The sequence below is a fragment of the Barbus barbus genome (genome assembly GCF_936440315.1).
Source record: "Barbus barbus genome assembly, chromosome: 46".
Taxonomy (NCBI): Eukaryota; Metazoa; Chordata; class Actinopteri; order Cypriniformes; family Cyprinidae; genus Barbus; species Barbus barbus.
In genome coordinates, this window is record NC_136724.1 from 21,279,604 (window position 1) to 21,296,822 (window position 17,219).

At 36.7% G+C, this 17,219-nt stretch overlaps 1 protein-coding gene across 1 annotated transcript in view; it reads left to right on the top strand.

Annotated features, from left to right (window-relative positions):
* Positions 1–16,590, top strand: part of ccdc178 (coiled-coil domain containing 178) — a 32,914-nt gene extending 16,324 nt beyond the window's left edge. Inside the window, exons 18-20 of the mRNA XM_079409204.1 lie at positions 4,696–4,845; positions 10,123–10,257; positions 15,892–16,590. Coding sequence (XP_079265330.1) covers positions 4,696–4,845; positions 10,123–10,257; positions 15,892–16,047 — 441 coding nt within the window. The 3' untranslated portion in view covers positions 16,048–16,590. The remainder of the gene's footprint in view (positions 1–4,695; positions 4,846–10,122; positions 10,258–15,891) is intronic.
* The last annotated feature ends 629 nt before the right edge of the window (positions 16,591–17,219 follow it).

Genomic DNA, 17,219 nt, shown 5'->3' on the forward strand with positions numbered 1-17,219 from the left:
TCACATTTGCATATTGTTCTAAATATAGTCTCATCGTTAAGCATTGTTTTTGGCATAACTATGCATTTTTTCTATAAAATAAAATTTATTTTATTGGTGTCCCCTGATTTCATGTCAGCCCTGTTACCCTCATCAAAAAGCCTTGTAAAATAATGTACATTCAAGTGACATCATTTCTAGGATGTTACATCATCTCTCAACCAGGATTCCAACACTTAAAGCATAAGCATGTTTCTCTCACTCCTCTATAATGTTCTGTTTTTGATGATTTATGAGGGGGGGGGGGGGGGGGGGGGGGGATCATGCAATGTCAATCCTGTTACCATTTTTAAAATATAAATTTAAACAATTATTTCTTATATTTAATATAATCAATATCTACAAGTAAAATCATTTCAAAGTGTACAATAGGTGACTATTAGCTTAGTTACTTTTTGGAGTAACAGGTTTTGACATGTGGGTAACAGGGATGATATTGATTAGATTTGACCCTGTTTTTAAAGATTGTCTGTGTAAAATTCAAACAGGTCACCCTCGGTTTATTATTGAGCTAATGCCAATAATATAAAATTAGCCATGAAATAATCAATTACATAGCCTGAGATGATCATTGATGTTTAAAAAAATATTGATTAAACTTATTTTATTTTTCCAAGTGGAAAAGGCACTGATTTCGTGGAATGACCCATTAATGGATAGATAGATATAAATATAAATAAATTTGCAATTAAAACGTCTTTCTTGGACCAAATGTCCCCCTATGGGTTTGTGTCACTTGTGTATTGAATTTGGATGAATTCATAAAGAAGTGTTTATTTTTTTAAACACTGTCAGTACATTAATATTGTCTGTTTGTGTGTCTTCTGATCTCCACAATTGAAATCCTTAATGTTTCAAGTAAAGCAAATCGTATTGCACCTTTGCTCCAGAATATCCGCCACTCAGTATCACACCTCTACTAACATTTCCTCTAATAATTTGATGAAAGCTCTTATAATTTTTTGTCAGATATAATATGTTATGTTTTGCATGAAACCCACGTATTATCACTTCATTTTCGGAGGGAAAAGCTATTTATTGGAGGAGTTGAGTTTCGGGATTATGGCCTCAGTCAGAGCCCGGCGCCTGATGAAAGTCTCACATGGCTTATCTAATGTGAAATCGCCATGTGGTATATAGTTTCATTAAACGGTGATCAAGAATGCATTAGTTCAAAACAAGAAAAGGCAATGGGGCTTAATCCGCCATGCGCGCAGAAGCAGCAAACTCCAAACAAGTTGTTGGTGCGAGACAGGAGCCGAATTAAAAGTCCTCCCTCATAGAGCCAGTCTGCCATTAACTTGCTGCAGGGCAGCAGAGCAGAGAGTCTCTTTAGAGTTCTCACAGGAAACAATAAAGCAGCACAAAGATTCATCGCCCAACAGAAACGATTCGAATTTTAACATTTCCAACAAAGGGAGACTGTGTCAGAGTGCCTTCGATTGACCTGAGGCGCATCGTTGAGACGTCACAGTCATGAGATGTTAATGAACATAGGAAATATGGATAGTGACGCACAGCACCGGATGACGACCGCAGCGTCATGTGTTTTAGACGAGAGGGACACGTTTATTTGAAAAATTAGGTTTTTTTTGGATACACAGATTTTTTTCTTGATTTCTTCATTAAAGGCATGATTATATGGAAGTGAACATTAAAAATAAAACCATAATTGTGATTTTTTTTTCCCACATAGTTTTGGCTCCATGTCTTAAATATAACTTGCGATGTCATATCTCATAGTTAAGTTTTTTTAATTGTAATTTTTTTTTTTTTGGAATTGCAACTTTCTAATATTGCGAAACTTATGGAATTTCGTACTTTATTTTGCTAATTAAAATTTAATTTCATGTACTCACACTGTATCTCATAATATTACCATTTGTTATTTCAAAATTTCTCTCACAATTATCTGTTTTATTTTGTTTTATTATTATTATTTTTTTAATTTTTTTTGCCTGAGGTAGAAACAGACTTACATATAAGACAAATTTAGTAAGGTTTATGCTTAAAATATGAAAATGAACATTTTCATAAAATAAGAAAAGAACAAATTGGTGGTAGATTAATAAAAAAATAAGAAAAATAAATTGAATTTGCACTCTGCACTATATATATATATAATGCTATTCATAGGTTGATTTTCAGATTATAGATCTTTCCTTTATTTTAGAATTTATTTAAATAACATTCAAATAAATAACTTTATCTTGATTATTCCCATCTGTCTGCACTTGCTGTCTGCTTTTATCCGCATGTGTATTTCTTGGGAATCAATGCCATGACCTTTGCATTGCTCGCTCCATTAAGGTCAATGTCAAATTACACTTACACATGTGTTTACAACCCATTTTACTTCCATAGTGTAAAGTATTTCTGAGTGAGTATTCAATGAAAAAAGGGCAGTGTGGAGCAACAAATTATTATATCCTGACATTTTTTTCCGTTGGTAAAACTAGCACCGATTAATTGATCTCAGTAAGACCAGGAATGTGAATAAAGCAAGTAAACAGTTTTTTGGGGTTTTTTGTGTTGACTTACTGTACAGCAGCACGGATTATAACCTCGCAACATTTGTAACCATTTTAAACAGTTGTGCATTTTCTTACACGATCAGTCGAGATGCGTTAAATGTAACTTGCACTTATGGACACACTCCGCTGTGACTTCTTCACAAGCTGAATTGGGGGGGGGGTTCTCTCCCCTCATCATATTCTCATGAAGCTTGTTTACTTGATGAAGTCAAACGCTCAGTGAGTAGAAAAGCAGTAGGATGCAAAGTGCAGACACCATCAGTTTCTTATGGCCAATGAAGTGTAATTTGTCCCATTTACATTTCAGAGGTGCATCAGACGGGTTTTGTCAGCACTGCATGCAGTAATTAAGCTTTAAATCAATAGCCGGCATTTGTCATGTTTACTGCCACTCTCGGTGCTGGGTTAAACTCATCAGTTTAGCGCTGGGTCGTTTTACTGCCCAGACACACTTCATTATTTCTTATTCTCAGGTAGAGCAGAAAATGTTCTTCTCTTTCTCTCTCCATCTTTCTTTCCATAGCTCTCTCTCCACGTGCTGACGCAGGGTTGTGGAGATTGTGGAGACAAGCAAATCAGACACTTATTTATCGTAATTTGTTTACATACTTCCTCAAGTGCTGTATGATTACTAGAGTTACTGCATTCGAAGAGGATTCGTTTTAGCGTAAAACATGCAAAATGTAAAAAGAAATGCAAGGAAACATGCAAAATATGAGAACACCTAAGCAACACTGAAAATGCTTGAAGGTTACTGCACTGCATGCACAAAATATCTAAATAAGTGTCTTTTGTGCAAGATTATTATCGTTAACTAAAACTGAAACTATTTAAAAAACAATTATAATGATAATTGAAATAAAGCTAAAATAAGATAAATATTAGATGGGATATAATATATAAAATATTAGATTTTCAACTAATATAAATATTAAATGAAAAACTTAAAAATAATAAATAAAATGTTGCCTTGAGTAGCATTAAGTTGAAGTCCTAAAATGACTAACTTCAAATAAATAAAAACTAAAACTGAAATAAAAATAAAAATAATACAAACTAATTAGTAATATTTAAAAATAAAGACTAACAAATTTCAGCAAAATTTCTAAAATTATAATAAATATTAAAATAAATGAAAGCTAAAAAATAAAACCAAATTTAAATGCTGTCTTTCACCAAACTACTGTAATTTCATTGCCATTTTTGCAATTAATGTCCACCAACTGGTCCCAAAGTGAAATGAAAGCGCAAGGTTGTGGGTTTGATTCCCAGGGATTGTGCATTTTGATAAAATGATTGAAGTAGTCTCTTTGGATAAAAGGTCTGCCAAAAGTAAATGGGTCTGCGGGTAGTTCAAATAATGCAGAAGTACTATAGAAGTAAACCGGGAAAAAATGGTGTAGAAAAACAATATTCATTGCTGGTAAATTTCACAGTTAATCACAAAGAAACAGCAAGTAACACATTTAATTAAAAGTGAAATTTTGAAGCAGAAAGACTTTTTTTGTTTTGTTTTTGCAAAACATAAAAAAAATTAACAATGTATCATAAAAAGTGGAAAATAAACCTATATTTAAGTGTCTTTGGTACATTCATGTGAGTTCATGATGAAAGTTGCAATGTCTAGTCATGATCTAATCGTTCTTTTGAATCGGATGTTTTTAATGAATCAGTTGATCCGGTTCACAAAACTGAATGATTTGTTCATGAATCGGACTAATCCAGTTCTCAAGTTCTACTCACTGACTCAGTGATCCGGTGACAGAGGTTAACAGCCCACTGGAGGGCAAGATTATCAGTGAATAACTTAAATTTTGGTCTGTTTCTCGCACAAAAAGCTGTCGTATGACTTCAGAACAGAACAGTGTCCTTTAATGAAGCTTCAGTCCTGATTCATTGTAATTGCATGGAAAAGTACATCTTCGGAATCTCTTCTTGAAATAATTTGAAAGCCATGCAGGTTTGGGATGACACAAATGTGTTTACAATTTTTGGGTGAACTATTTCTTTAAATAGGGCTCACTGTTTATTCTTTGTCCTACTTTTTAATGGGATCTTTTCATTATACATGTTAGAGTCTCCCAGAAGTTGATGGAGAGCATCCTGTGCAAATCTGTTCCAGGTTAATCTACAGGAAGCCCTAAAAGACAATCTGAAGTTAGCGCAGGAGTATCATGAGCTGCAGAAAGCTCTGATGATTACCAGACAAGAAGCCGTTTATGTTTTTGACAGAAGAAACAAAGCGGAGGCCTACATCCAAGATCACAAGCAGGTAACTCTCATTACCACAAACATATTTCTTTCTCTGCGTATGTGTGTATACATCAAGGCTATTTTCTGCATGTGTGAATGATGTGGTTGTCTATCTTTGTCATCAGAGATAGACAGCAGGCATGTAAAATAGTGATGAGAGAGAGGTCTGCGCGGACTAGCGTACGCTCGCGTGCTCCACACAGCCTGTCGTAGGTGGTTGGTTTTAGTTGGGCAGTCAGCTAGGAGGCCACTGCAGTAATCTAATCATGATGAGATAAGCTTCATGACAGCGTTGCTCTGGCATGCATGTGTGTTTATTCCATCTCACATGGCAGCGAGTGGAAACAGGCACATAGCAGATGCAAATGCTCTCAAGAACCAGCATCTCAGGAACGTTTGGGAAAATGCTAATATGACATGTACGTCCATCACTAAAGGTTGGGTGGTTTTGCAGGTATTCATCAACGCTGCAGTGTGCAAGTGTAGTGTATACCTATGGAGTGCAGTGCATTAGTCATTTCCAAACAACATTATATAAGTGTGTTTGGCTGTGTATTTTGGTATAGCAACAAACATGTATCAATGTAAAGATGTTTTCAGGTGCTGCTGTTTGTAGTGAGAGGTTAACGCTGAAGAGTGTAATTTCTTTGCCATGTAAAAATAATTTCCCTCATTTGCCATTGGTGGAACATAGTTTGGTTGCGATTCACAAACAGGAATTAATGCACTCAAAAATATTTAGGCTTAAAGGGGTCATATGACGTTACTAAAAAGAACATTATTTTTGTATTTGGTGTAATGCAATGTGTTTATGTGGTGTAAGGTTCAAAAAACACATTATTGTCCACATACTGTACATTATTGTTGCTACTCTATGCCCCGCCTCTCTGAAACCCGACGATTTTTACAAAGCTCATCGTTCTGAGAAGCGGGGTATAAGCTGATTGGCCAGTGCGTTGTGACTGGCCGAATACCTCAAGCGTGAGACGGAAATGTTAGGCCCCTTACCGTATGTGATGCCGTGATGCGCGACAACACAAAAACAATAAAACCCATTATAAACAAGGCATTTGTTGCATCCAGTGGGGACATAATTACTGATTATAATGATTTATACTGTTTTTTTACACATCGCGTTGCATCACGCCGCGTAAACATTACCATGTCTGCATTTGTGATCGGAGAAACGACAAACAACAAGCACTACTCTACACTGCTCAAAACTCACGTTTGAATAGTCAGTAGCAGAAACATACTTACAGGCTGTGAGTCAGAAGCGTCAGACTGTCCTTGCAAAGCTGGAATTGCCCCACTTTATAGAAACAGCCTTTGTGCAAGCCAGCATTGTAGTCTACTCTTCCAGATTCAGGAAATAATCCTCTGTGAAATGCGCTGCACACACTCTAATATTTGGGTTGAACTGTTCTGGAACAGTGTTGTAAATACAACTTAACCACTGATTTCTAGTTGTGTCCTCTTTTGGAAGCACAAACAAAGTACTTTCACTTTCACAACGAAACACACAGCGTCTCCAGGACATAGTGCCGGCGGCAGCAAAAATACTACTGCCCTCTTTCTTTGCGTATACTTTGGGCGGTGTTTTGCAAATCTTCCCAAACCGTGACGTAGACATGAGGGGGCGTGTTTAAATGAGCCGTTTTAGGGGGGCGTAGCAGAGTCTTAACTTTTATAAAGAATATCTGTTTGGTTTTGAGACTTTAGTCTTTGCAACTTCAGGGATCTTATCAATGCACAAACAGCTTGTAACACTCAAAGAGAAAGGAACACTTGAAATCGCATCATATGACCCCTTAAAGTATTTAAATTGCATATAAAATTTCCTTCCTTTTGGATTGCAGTTTTAACCTAACTAGAAAACGAATAATGTTAATGCGATGCATGTTTGTCAGTTATACATAAATGGAACCGGTAAGATTTCAGTGATAATACTAATAAAGTCAATGTGTTTTAAATACACAATACCCAGGTTTATATATTTAGCATGAATAAATCCAGTATCTCATATATTTAAACTAATTGAATATTGCTTGTTCCACAGCTGGCCGCATTTTAACTGAATGCATTTACATTTTTTTTTTTTTTACAATAAATAGATTGATGCTGATTTTAAATAATTTGAATAAATGTTTTTTGAAAATATAATGAAATGCAAGCATAAATCTTACCTGTTTCTTACCTGCTTAATTTATGTATGTCTGGCAAATATGCATCACATAGTTTAATAGTTGTTGATGTTACAACCTTGTAGTCCAAATGGATGGAAATATGCAATTCAGAAATTAAATTTAGCCCTAATTATTTTTTTGAGTGGGTAGTGATTTTTGATTAATCTCTCTGTTTTTTTTTTGTTTTTTTAATCTCTTCAAGAACATTTGTTTATTCACTGATTTGTTGAGTTTGTTCTTTTTGTAGGTTACATTATTATGCTGTAGGTACCTTTAAAAATGAATGTGAAAACATAATTACAAAGCTTTTGACAAATCTACTAAGAGACTCTAAAATGATTGTATTTTGGCCATTTTTCCCCACTAATGATTATAAAGCAGATCTATTATTTTTTAGTGAATAAAGCTTAATTTTTTTTAAAATTTTATCTAGCTATAAAAACAAGCCAAAATTACATTTGAGTTTCAATAACGTCCTCACATCATTTGAGATTCGTTCAGTTTGTTCATGAATGTGATCCCTTTGTTCGTTCAGTTCATTCAGGGAGTCCCGTCCAGTCTCGAAACAAAACTCGTTCAGTGATGGGGATTTTATTCATTGTTCAAAACACTCATTTGAAATACTACTGAGAGCAATGTCTATTTTTTTTTGTAACAATCGATCTATAAATGGCTTACTTACAGTTGTCTGCATATTATGCTAAGATCGGAGAAAGTATTTAAACCCCAAAAAATTGCTCACTTCAGCTTTAAAGCTTTGTGTCTTTGTGACATTAGTCCACACATCGTTATTGTAATAGTACCATTGTTGTTGCTTGAGATTATTACTAGTTATACTGATCTAGACATAATCTGTCACTTTAAGTATATAGCATTTTTTGAGCTGTAGATCATTTTAATGTGATTTGTTATTCTAGGTAAAACTCTACTGAAGAGCAAGACACATTGTTTGTTCCCCAAAAGACTAATACTCGTACAACTCCTCATCTAACTACATGAATGTTATCAAGTGAGAAATGCATGCAAAAGGCAAATCCTGTGGACGGGATTCTCCACGCTCATGATCAAAGCCTGATTTTCTTTTACTCAGTATTCAGCCTTTTTACAGTTTGTTGTTTATTTTCAGTCTGGTACGGCTTTCTCTCCTTCAGAGCAGATGTAGTTGCATCTCTTAGAGGTTTACGACAAGCGCTTCTTAAAGTTCCATACGTATCTGTACGGACGCATAGGCACTCAATTTAATATGGATTCTTATGACGGCTTACCATTTTTGAAAGGTTTTCCATGCCATGCCGCGTATGTATAGGTGTCTATTATGAATAGTTTGAATAGAATGTATATTTATCAGATGTCTATTAAAACACCTGCTCCATATGTATGAAATTGTGGCACCATATTTATCATGAGAAATAGATTCAGATGGTGTTTCCAAGCACTGTTTATGTGGCTATATATTAGTGACGACTTGCTAAATCTGATTAGTTCAGTATGCAATTTGTATGCATTAGAATTAGAATTTACTTAATTGCCCCATGCACAACAGAAAATAAAATAAGTATAAAAATACTTACTGGCCTTCCCACTTTTAATTATATGGCAAAAATATAATATATTAAATAGGTCAATGAGTAGAGTGCAATGCAATGACACCTAATTTCATAATTACCATTATATTTAACATTTTATGCTGTTTTATTCTCTACTAAAGTGCTAGTTAAATTGCAGTTACCATTTAACTATTATATTTTTCATTCTTTTTTACAGCTAAAAAAATGCTATACAATGAGTCTAAATATCTGCATTAGTGTGCTAGTGACAGATGGCGTTTAATTATTTATGTGGTTTTATGTGGCGTCCTTTGGTTATGCTGACAAACCTCTTTGTTTTGCACTTTTATCAGTTGACTAGCTCCTAATGTATGTCTAGCACTGGACACTTCAACTATGCCCTTAACATCAATAGATCCCTTTTTATATATAATACAGGTTAACATATACAGTGGCATTTTGCCAGTTTGGTTGGATTTGCCAGTTTAGTCTGAATAGGAGAGCTAGAGTGCCCCCTTGCAGTGGTAATATGTACAACCCATAGGCCTACCTACACTTCCAGAATCACTTTAGTGCTTGTAAACAAAAGGTAACCCTTAAGGCCTAACATAAATTGCATTGTATACATCTCAGACATGCCAAGTCGAGTTGTTATACGAGCACAGAGACTGTACAGACAACAGAAAGCACGGATGAGGATAGTATCTCGCATTACTTTGCCTGGCGTCTTTCTGATATCGTTTTATACAACGATATCTTTCTACAGTATATTGTAACTATTGTTACTTGTAGCATTAATAGGATAGTACAGGTTTTGACACAGCTCCATAAAGGAAATTTTTTGTAATCGTTCATTTAAAGGCTGAGCTAATTCGCTTTAGTTTTTTCATGCTCCGAAGAACACATTGCCAAGCAATGATAAGCTTAAAGGAAGAGAGAAGAGATGGGGCGAAACAAGGGACGACATCCCTCTGAATTGAAACCCCCTTTTTTTCTGGAAAACTGCACAAATAATAAAGAGAGCAGCATGCTTTCTTTCTTTCTTTCTTCTCTAATCTCTCTCTCTCTCACACACACAAACACACACACACTCTCTCTCTCTCTCATTTTTTTTTTTTTCATTTTTTTTCAGTATACTCGGAATAATTTCTTGTTGCGGCAGGGGGTTCATGACTTTTTGTGTATGTGTAAAATATGTCTGGAGGGGATTGGTATAAAGTTAAAGTGAGTGAAGTCGAAATATTTTACTCATCAGCTTTGCAGTCACCGAGTTTGCCTGAGCTAGAACAAAACCGCTGAAGCATTTAGAGAAAATTAACCCCCCATCCTGGCAGCCAGATGTGACTGGTTTCCGCCCAGTGCACATGAGTGGGCAGGGAGAGCAAGAGACTGTGAAATTCCTGTCAGCCCCGTGTACTGCAGAATGGGCTATTGACTGCTTTCTCTATTCCCCTCCATCATTCTTCTTGAACACTGCCATTAATTTCCTCTCCTGCCTTACCAATTCCCCCTCTCTTTCTCTCTCTCTCTCTCTCTCTCCCTCTTTCTTTCTTTCTTCCCCAGCTTTCTTTGTTGCAGAAGAGGATGCACAAAGCCATGCTAAAATACTTCAAACACCGCAGCGTCTACAGCCAGGCAGAGCTGGCCCGCTTCCAGACCCTCTCCAACCAGAACAACCAGAAAATGAAAGCCCTCCAGGTATGGACTCTTTAGTACCCCTACAAACACACACACACACAACACTATTTGTAAGTATTGCACTATATAATAGAATGGGTCCCACTCAGGTTAATGCTCGTCGAGGTTAAGGTGATTAACCTTTAAGGAATATTTCATTTAAAAATTAAAATTTGGTCATTATTTACTCACCCTTTTCATAAAAAAACTAAAAGGAGATGTTTGGTAGAGTGTACACATTGCCATACAATGAATGTGAATGGTGACCATGGCTGTCAAATACACTTTCAATAAATAATGACTTACATTTTTGCTTGTGACTCATAAAAAGCTATTCTATGACTTCAGATATGAAATACTGCGCTCATGGACTACGTTTATGATGCTTTTATGGCTTTTGTGGAACTTGACAGCAGATGGTCAACGTCTACTTTCAATGCATGGGAGCGAGAATAGTGTGAACATTTTTTCAAACATCTCCTTTTGTGTTCCACAAAAGAAAGGAAGTCACATGAGTTTGGACTGACATGAAGTTGAATTTGAAATTGTATATCAGAAGATATTTTGGTATATAAGAGGTCTTTGTACTATTAAAACATCCTGCCAGTTTCATAGCTTAAAACGTCCTCCTCATTATAAGCAAAACATTTATTTAATCAACCTCCAAAAACTGCTTGTTTTGGTTCTGAGGTGCAAGATGACTTCACCCAGGCACAAACATTTGCATAAACACTGCATCCAGAGCAAGGCATCGACGAATAGTCTTCTTCTCATCATAGGCCCAGCTCACGAGTGTCGCAACGCGACGCAATAATAAAAATTACAATAATCGCGATAATAAAAATTACAATCACTGCCACTATCTTGTCTACACTGGATACAGTATACAGATGTGCGTTTGCTTTCTGACACAGTCCACGTGCTAGTCTGTCATCAATAGAACAAATGGATTGAAAGAACGTTTGCTTTAACGCGTTTGGTTTAAAGGGTTACACAACCCCAAAATTAAAATTTTGTCATTAATCACTTACCCCCATGTCGTTCCAAACCCGTAAAAGCTTTGTTCGCCTTTGGAACACAGTTTAAGATATTTTGGATGAAAACCAGTACAGAGAGCACATGGTACACAGAACAGTGTACACAGTTTGCATCCAGCGGATATTCTCCAAAATGGCACTACGCTGACACAGAGGAGACAAATTGTTGAATAAAGTCGTTATTTTTTTGACAGTGTTAATTGTTTGGCAGACAATGGGACAGTCACAAGCCTCCCGGTTTATATACAAAATATCGAAGACGAACAAAGCTTTTACGGGTTTGGAACAACATGGGGGTAAGTGATTAATGGCAAAATTTTCATTTTGGGGTGGAGTAACCCTTTAAACAGCTCGTTCGTATCTTTGTACAGATATCAGAAGGGTCCCAGCATAAGGAACAATGGATTGTTTATTTTTAATGGCACCCCGGATCATGTCTGAGGACTGTTCGGATTATTTTGTTTCGTATACGAGGCACAGTGTCATGGATAGTTCACAAAGAAACATTTGTTGAAAGAGGTATCTGACTGCAGCTGCATCACAAAGCGTAAGTAAATGATTTCCTAATGCTCTGTCTGGAAATGACCATTTTTTGTAATGTTGTCAAATCACTCATATATGCAATAGCGAGGGGGTGTTGATACTGTCTCCTATGCAATGACGTTAGCCAATCATAACAGTGGCTGATTACTGGCATGCCTTAATGGACCCGCCCCTTAAAACAGGTCATTCAGAATGAGGGTTGAAAATAATAATTTTTCCACTTTTTTTGTGCAAAAAACTTTATTAACATCTACAGTAAATCTATGGTAAATGATGGCGATTTGTAGATTAAAAAGTCTTCTGACTGTATCGTTGCTCACAGTTTTTCTCCTGTTTGTCAGGACTGTTATCATGTGGCTATAAACCAAGTTATTTGTGTTCTTCGCTGAACTCTTCGGATCTCACAGCGCTGTTTAGTGCTCACATGACCCAGACTCATCAGCGAGTAAACGCATCTGCTCTAGTGAGGTCGCGCCGTGCTGCCGTTTGAACTTTGATCTGACTGGAGCGCTTCAAATGACTAGCGCTCTTTCGTTCCGCCTTTGCCGCATATTATATCGAACATTTATCAAACCCTTGTTATCGTTTATCGAGGAAATTTATATCGCATGATAATTATCGTTACCGATTTATCGCCCAGCTCTAAGTAAACCTCAAGGAACATATTAAAATAATTTTAAAAAATCATGGTGTCATGACCCCTTTAAAAATGTGGCGATCATGGAGTAAGGTGCTGAAAAAACATTGAGACAAGTGTCCATCTAGCACACACAGATATAATGTAGATCAGAGAAAATTGTTCAAGTGTGTAATGCATGCACAAATGAATGGCCATTAAAATTATGATTAAAATTAGCATTGCATTTAACACGATTTTGTACACTGGAATAATGTAACTGCAATGTTTGGATGCTCTAACACAAAAGGCATTTGGTCTCAGTGGAAGGTGTGCTATGCGCGCTTATAATGAGGTGAGCGGCGGTGTGTTTGTGGCTCAGTCAGGGGAGGCCAGCTCTGGAAGTCAGGCTGGTGAATGGAGCATGAAGACGAGGAGTTCTTCAAGCTCCTCCGAGTGTGAAGGACAAAAGGAGCAGCCTTACTCTAAACTTTGTCACAGCTCTGCGTTGATCTCCTCCCCCAGACACAAACTAGCATTGTGTAGAGGAGACTTTACATGGTAAAATCAGAGTATAGCAAGGCATAGCAATAAAACACCGCAATGACCCAAAACTACGGGAGTCATGAAGTCGCTAACCTTAGATGTTAAAGGCTTGGGAATAAATAAACCTGTGGTATTAGAAAGTCTAGTTTGTAACAGCTTGCTGTTGTCTTTGTATTGTGCAGCACACTGCTATACAATGGCCAAACAGCCAGTGGCATATGGGACATGGGGGTTGCGGAGACAAGACAGACAGGGTCAGGGGCCATGACATTATGAGCATATTAGACATGCAATTTTACTAAATGACAGAAATCTAGAAAATATTTCTGCAAAGAAAAAGATTACTGAAGAGAAAAGTTGTACGAGAGGGCTAAATTGTCCAAACTAACATCTCTGTCTCCATCTCTGATTGAAGATTTTCTTTCTGGATTGCACACAACCTTTTTGATAGCCATCTTTGGTAATGCCTCTGACAGCTATTTCCTGGTCATATAAGTTTTCTAGTCATGTTTCCATTGCGTGCCAAGCTTTCAATAACACTTCAAGTCAATAATATATTCATGTCCGTTGTCAGGGGGTCATGCGGGAATGTTGTCCCGGGCCCTGTGACAAGAGGTCCTCTTGGGCCCATGGAAGAAAATAACTCTCACTTATAATCTCTCAATGGCCATCACAACACAAACAATAATTCTGCTTTATTTTTGCATGGTTGAAAATGGACACGTTTTTACACCAACAAGTCAAGTAAATTTGTTTGCACACATTTGGAATAAAAAGATATGGTTAATTCCAGATAATTGGGCCATTTTCCCACTCATCTCAATGGCAAAAAGTGTCCTAATTTACCTGAATTCACTCTACTTTAAAAACTAAATGCTTCTTGTTTTCGTGTTTCTTGAGGTTAGCGTATGATTCTAGTTTTTTTGCATCAAAAAAGTTACATTTTCTTGTAAAAAGAGATCAATGGAAACATTCTCGTTCAGTCGCTCAGGTATGTCGTAAAAAATAAACTTGATATGCAATTTTTAGAGGTGCAGGTTGTCTACATCCATTGTTGAACAGAGGAAAATTGTGATGGGTCACAAACGGGGCAATTTCAAATCCTACTGTTTCAGAAGAGTGGAAAACAAAAACTCTTAACTCAAAAAATATTATAAAGTTCAGTATGTTTTTATTGTAATGTGTACATTTCCCATTTCATGACCCTTTAAATCATATTAAAGCATTGCAAATATTTCATTGCCTTGTGTGCAAAGGCTTTTTATCTATGCCAATTCTGTCCGAACATTTTTTTCTTATAAGATACCACAAGCAAAAGTTGTCCACCCGTCTATTCATGAGGAACCTGAAGGTTGCGGATTGCAAAAACTAGTTCCACTGATTTGTCCCTGTGTCTTCCTGAGAAACAAATGACTGCTTCCAAGCAACTCTACTGAAGTATAGAGATAGGGGGAAGAGTAAAATGAAATAGAGAATGCGTGCAAGCCTGTCATCTTGAAACGCCGCTGCAAGATTGGGCACTCAGTTCCGGGTTATGCAAGTTTACACCAGGGATAGCATAATTGACAATTGCTAACAACAGAGAGCAGGGTGGAGAGTTGTGAATGGCCAGTAATAATTGGAGCGAACGCCCACTGCACTGCTCTCGGGGGACCGTAATCCAAGATCTTGTTTCTGATATAATTGTTAGTCAGAAAATTTCTGCATGGCTAGGCCAGCTCAGTTCCCAAGCTGGTTGACAGTGCAAGGCAGTTTAATAGAAAAACTGGTTGCTGAGGTTTTTTAAAACAGGCATGCACTGAACCCATGTGCGCGGTTCACCAGGAGTGTGGCACACACCGTCTTTCTCAATCCTTTGTTTTGTCTTTGTCAATCTTTTGTCTTACGAGCTAAAAGTGTCTCAATTGTCAGTGTCGCTCTTACCATTCAGGAAAGTTTTATTTGTAAAATACTAAACTGATTTATGGATAAAAAGCATCTTTCTCCAATGATGACCATTCAAAAGTATCTTTGTACCTGGACAGAGCGAAATGTAGGCTAATATATTTTATGATTTTGTATTTTATTTTGGTAGAACATTATATACAAAAAGTTTGGGGTAGGAAAGACTTATTTTTTGTTTTTGAAAGAAGTCTCTTCTGCTCACCATGACTTCAGAAACAGAAATATTGTGAAATATTTTTACAATATAAAATAACTGTTTTCTATTTGAATACAGTTGGAAATTAAATTGATTCCTGTGATGCAAAGCTGAATTTTCAGCAGCCATTACTTTAGTCTTCAGTGTCACATGATCCTTCAGAAATCATTTTACACTGTAAAAATGATTTTTCAGAGTTGTAAATATAACATTATTGAAGTATGTTTGATGCATTTTCAGTCTTTATGCTTTGACTGAAATTGTAATTAATTGTGAAATTGACAATACATTTAACAGGGAAAATATGTACACATCTTTTTAGTCTAATATGCTTTCATTCAACATTATTATCAATGTTGAAAATAGTTATGCTGCATCATGTTTTTGTGGAAACTGAAACTTTTTTTTCCGGATTCTTTCATGATTAGTTCAAAAGAACAGCATTTTTTGAAACTGAAATCTTTTGTAACATTCTGAATGTCTTTACTGTCAATTTCGATCAACTTAATGCATCCCAAATCGTACTGACCCCAAACTTTTGATCTGTAGTTTTTATATGTTCGAATGGAATTGAATGGAAATGCTAGACTAGCACTAGTGCCACCAAGAAAGTCTAGCTGGTTAGTTTACACAATATACGCCGCTGACCAGCTATACCGGCCTTTGCTATATACGAAGGGAACCCGATCTGTTGCGGACTCCTGCTCCACTACAGGTTTTTGTAGTGAATTAGCCAGCACTCATTGATTCCATTTGCTTGCCTATTTAAACAGGAGGAGTTGTCAAATGCAATCCAGCGTCTCTCTGAGTTCCTGCTCTCGCTGACAGATGACTCAACTAGCAGCCATGTCCCGCAGCAAGCAAACAGACCCTTCGCAGATGCCGACGGATGGAGCAGGAAGACGCCTACAGTTCAGATAGCGGAGTAATTGGACGCTCACCTGCACCAGACAACTTACTTAAACCCCCAGCATGCTTCACTCTCTCCCCTGTCCGACGCTCACGGCCCAATCCATAACAATGAAGCAGGTGACTTTCATGCTACTGTCAGGAATGATCTAATTTTAGCGGGGTGAATGATTGCAATTGGCTTTGCCTCATCAGATAATTAATCTATGTCACCATTAATTGGAAAAGAGAATAATTAGGGGGCTGTGTTGACAGAAATTCTACGCTTCTCTAGATTCTTGGATCTAATTACACCTACTTAAACCCCTCTGACCTTAACTAGCGGATAGTATACCTTCGTAACCCTAACCAGGCTGGGGTTGGTCTCGACCGCCTCTCGCTCTGCATCCTTTGTCATTTTTTTTTCCTCCTTTCTTGCTTGTTTATCCTCTTTTTTCCTGTCTCCTCCGAGAGCTGTCTCCCTCAATCACTTTTCAATATTCAATCTTAATTTTGTGGAAGTTTAGCATTTTCAATGAGCTGGAGATGAATGATTAATGAATAAATTTGAATGCTTCATTTTGTCCATGGATCATTAGTCAAGTCCTTTGTGGGAAGGACCTGCGAAAAAAAAAAAAGAGGGAAAATTATTGAGACATTAGCCTGAAGCAATCCAGGGGTAAATAGTATGCACAGAGGGATGTTGTGTGAACGCTACCCACTGGCATTCTGCACAACCCCACGGAAACGCAAGCCTTCTAATTTACCCCGCTTCATAAGACTGATGTGCTCTATCGACAAATAGGTTTCATTTACAAAAATGAGTTCTCATTTTGATGTTTTGCTATATGCGCCTTTTAACTTTTTTACTTATTTATTTCTTTTACCCTCGTGCCTTGTCGTGCCTCCTCTGGTGAGATGTCAAATAACAAAATTATTAATGAAATGTCAGTTACGATTGACCGAAACTATTACAGTCAAGCAAAGACATCAGAAAGTGCCAACCTTTTATAAGGATTATCTTAGGTAGTTAACATGGACTGTCAATGAACAATGCTTGCATTTGTCAATCAAAAGTTCAACATTTACTAATATATTTTCTGAAAGATGTTAACATTAAGAACATTAACGAAGACTAATAAATGCTGTATTAATCATTATTATTTTAGTTTTGTAATTGATTTTAATTCATTCGTTTTTAATTTGGAATTAT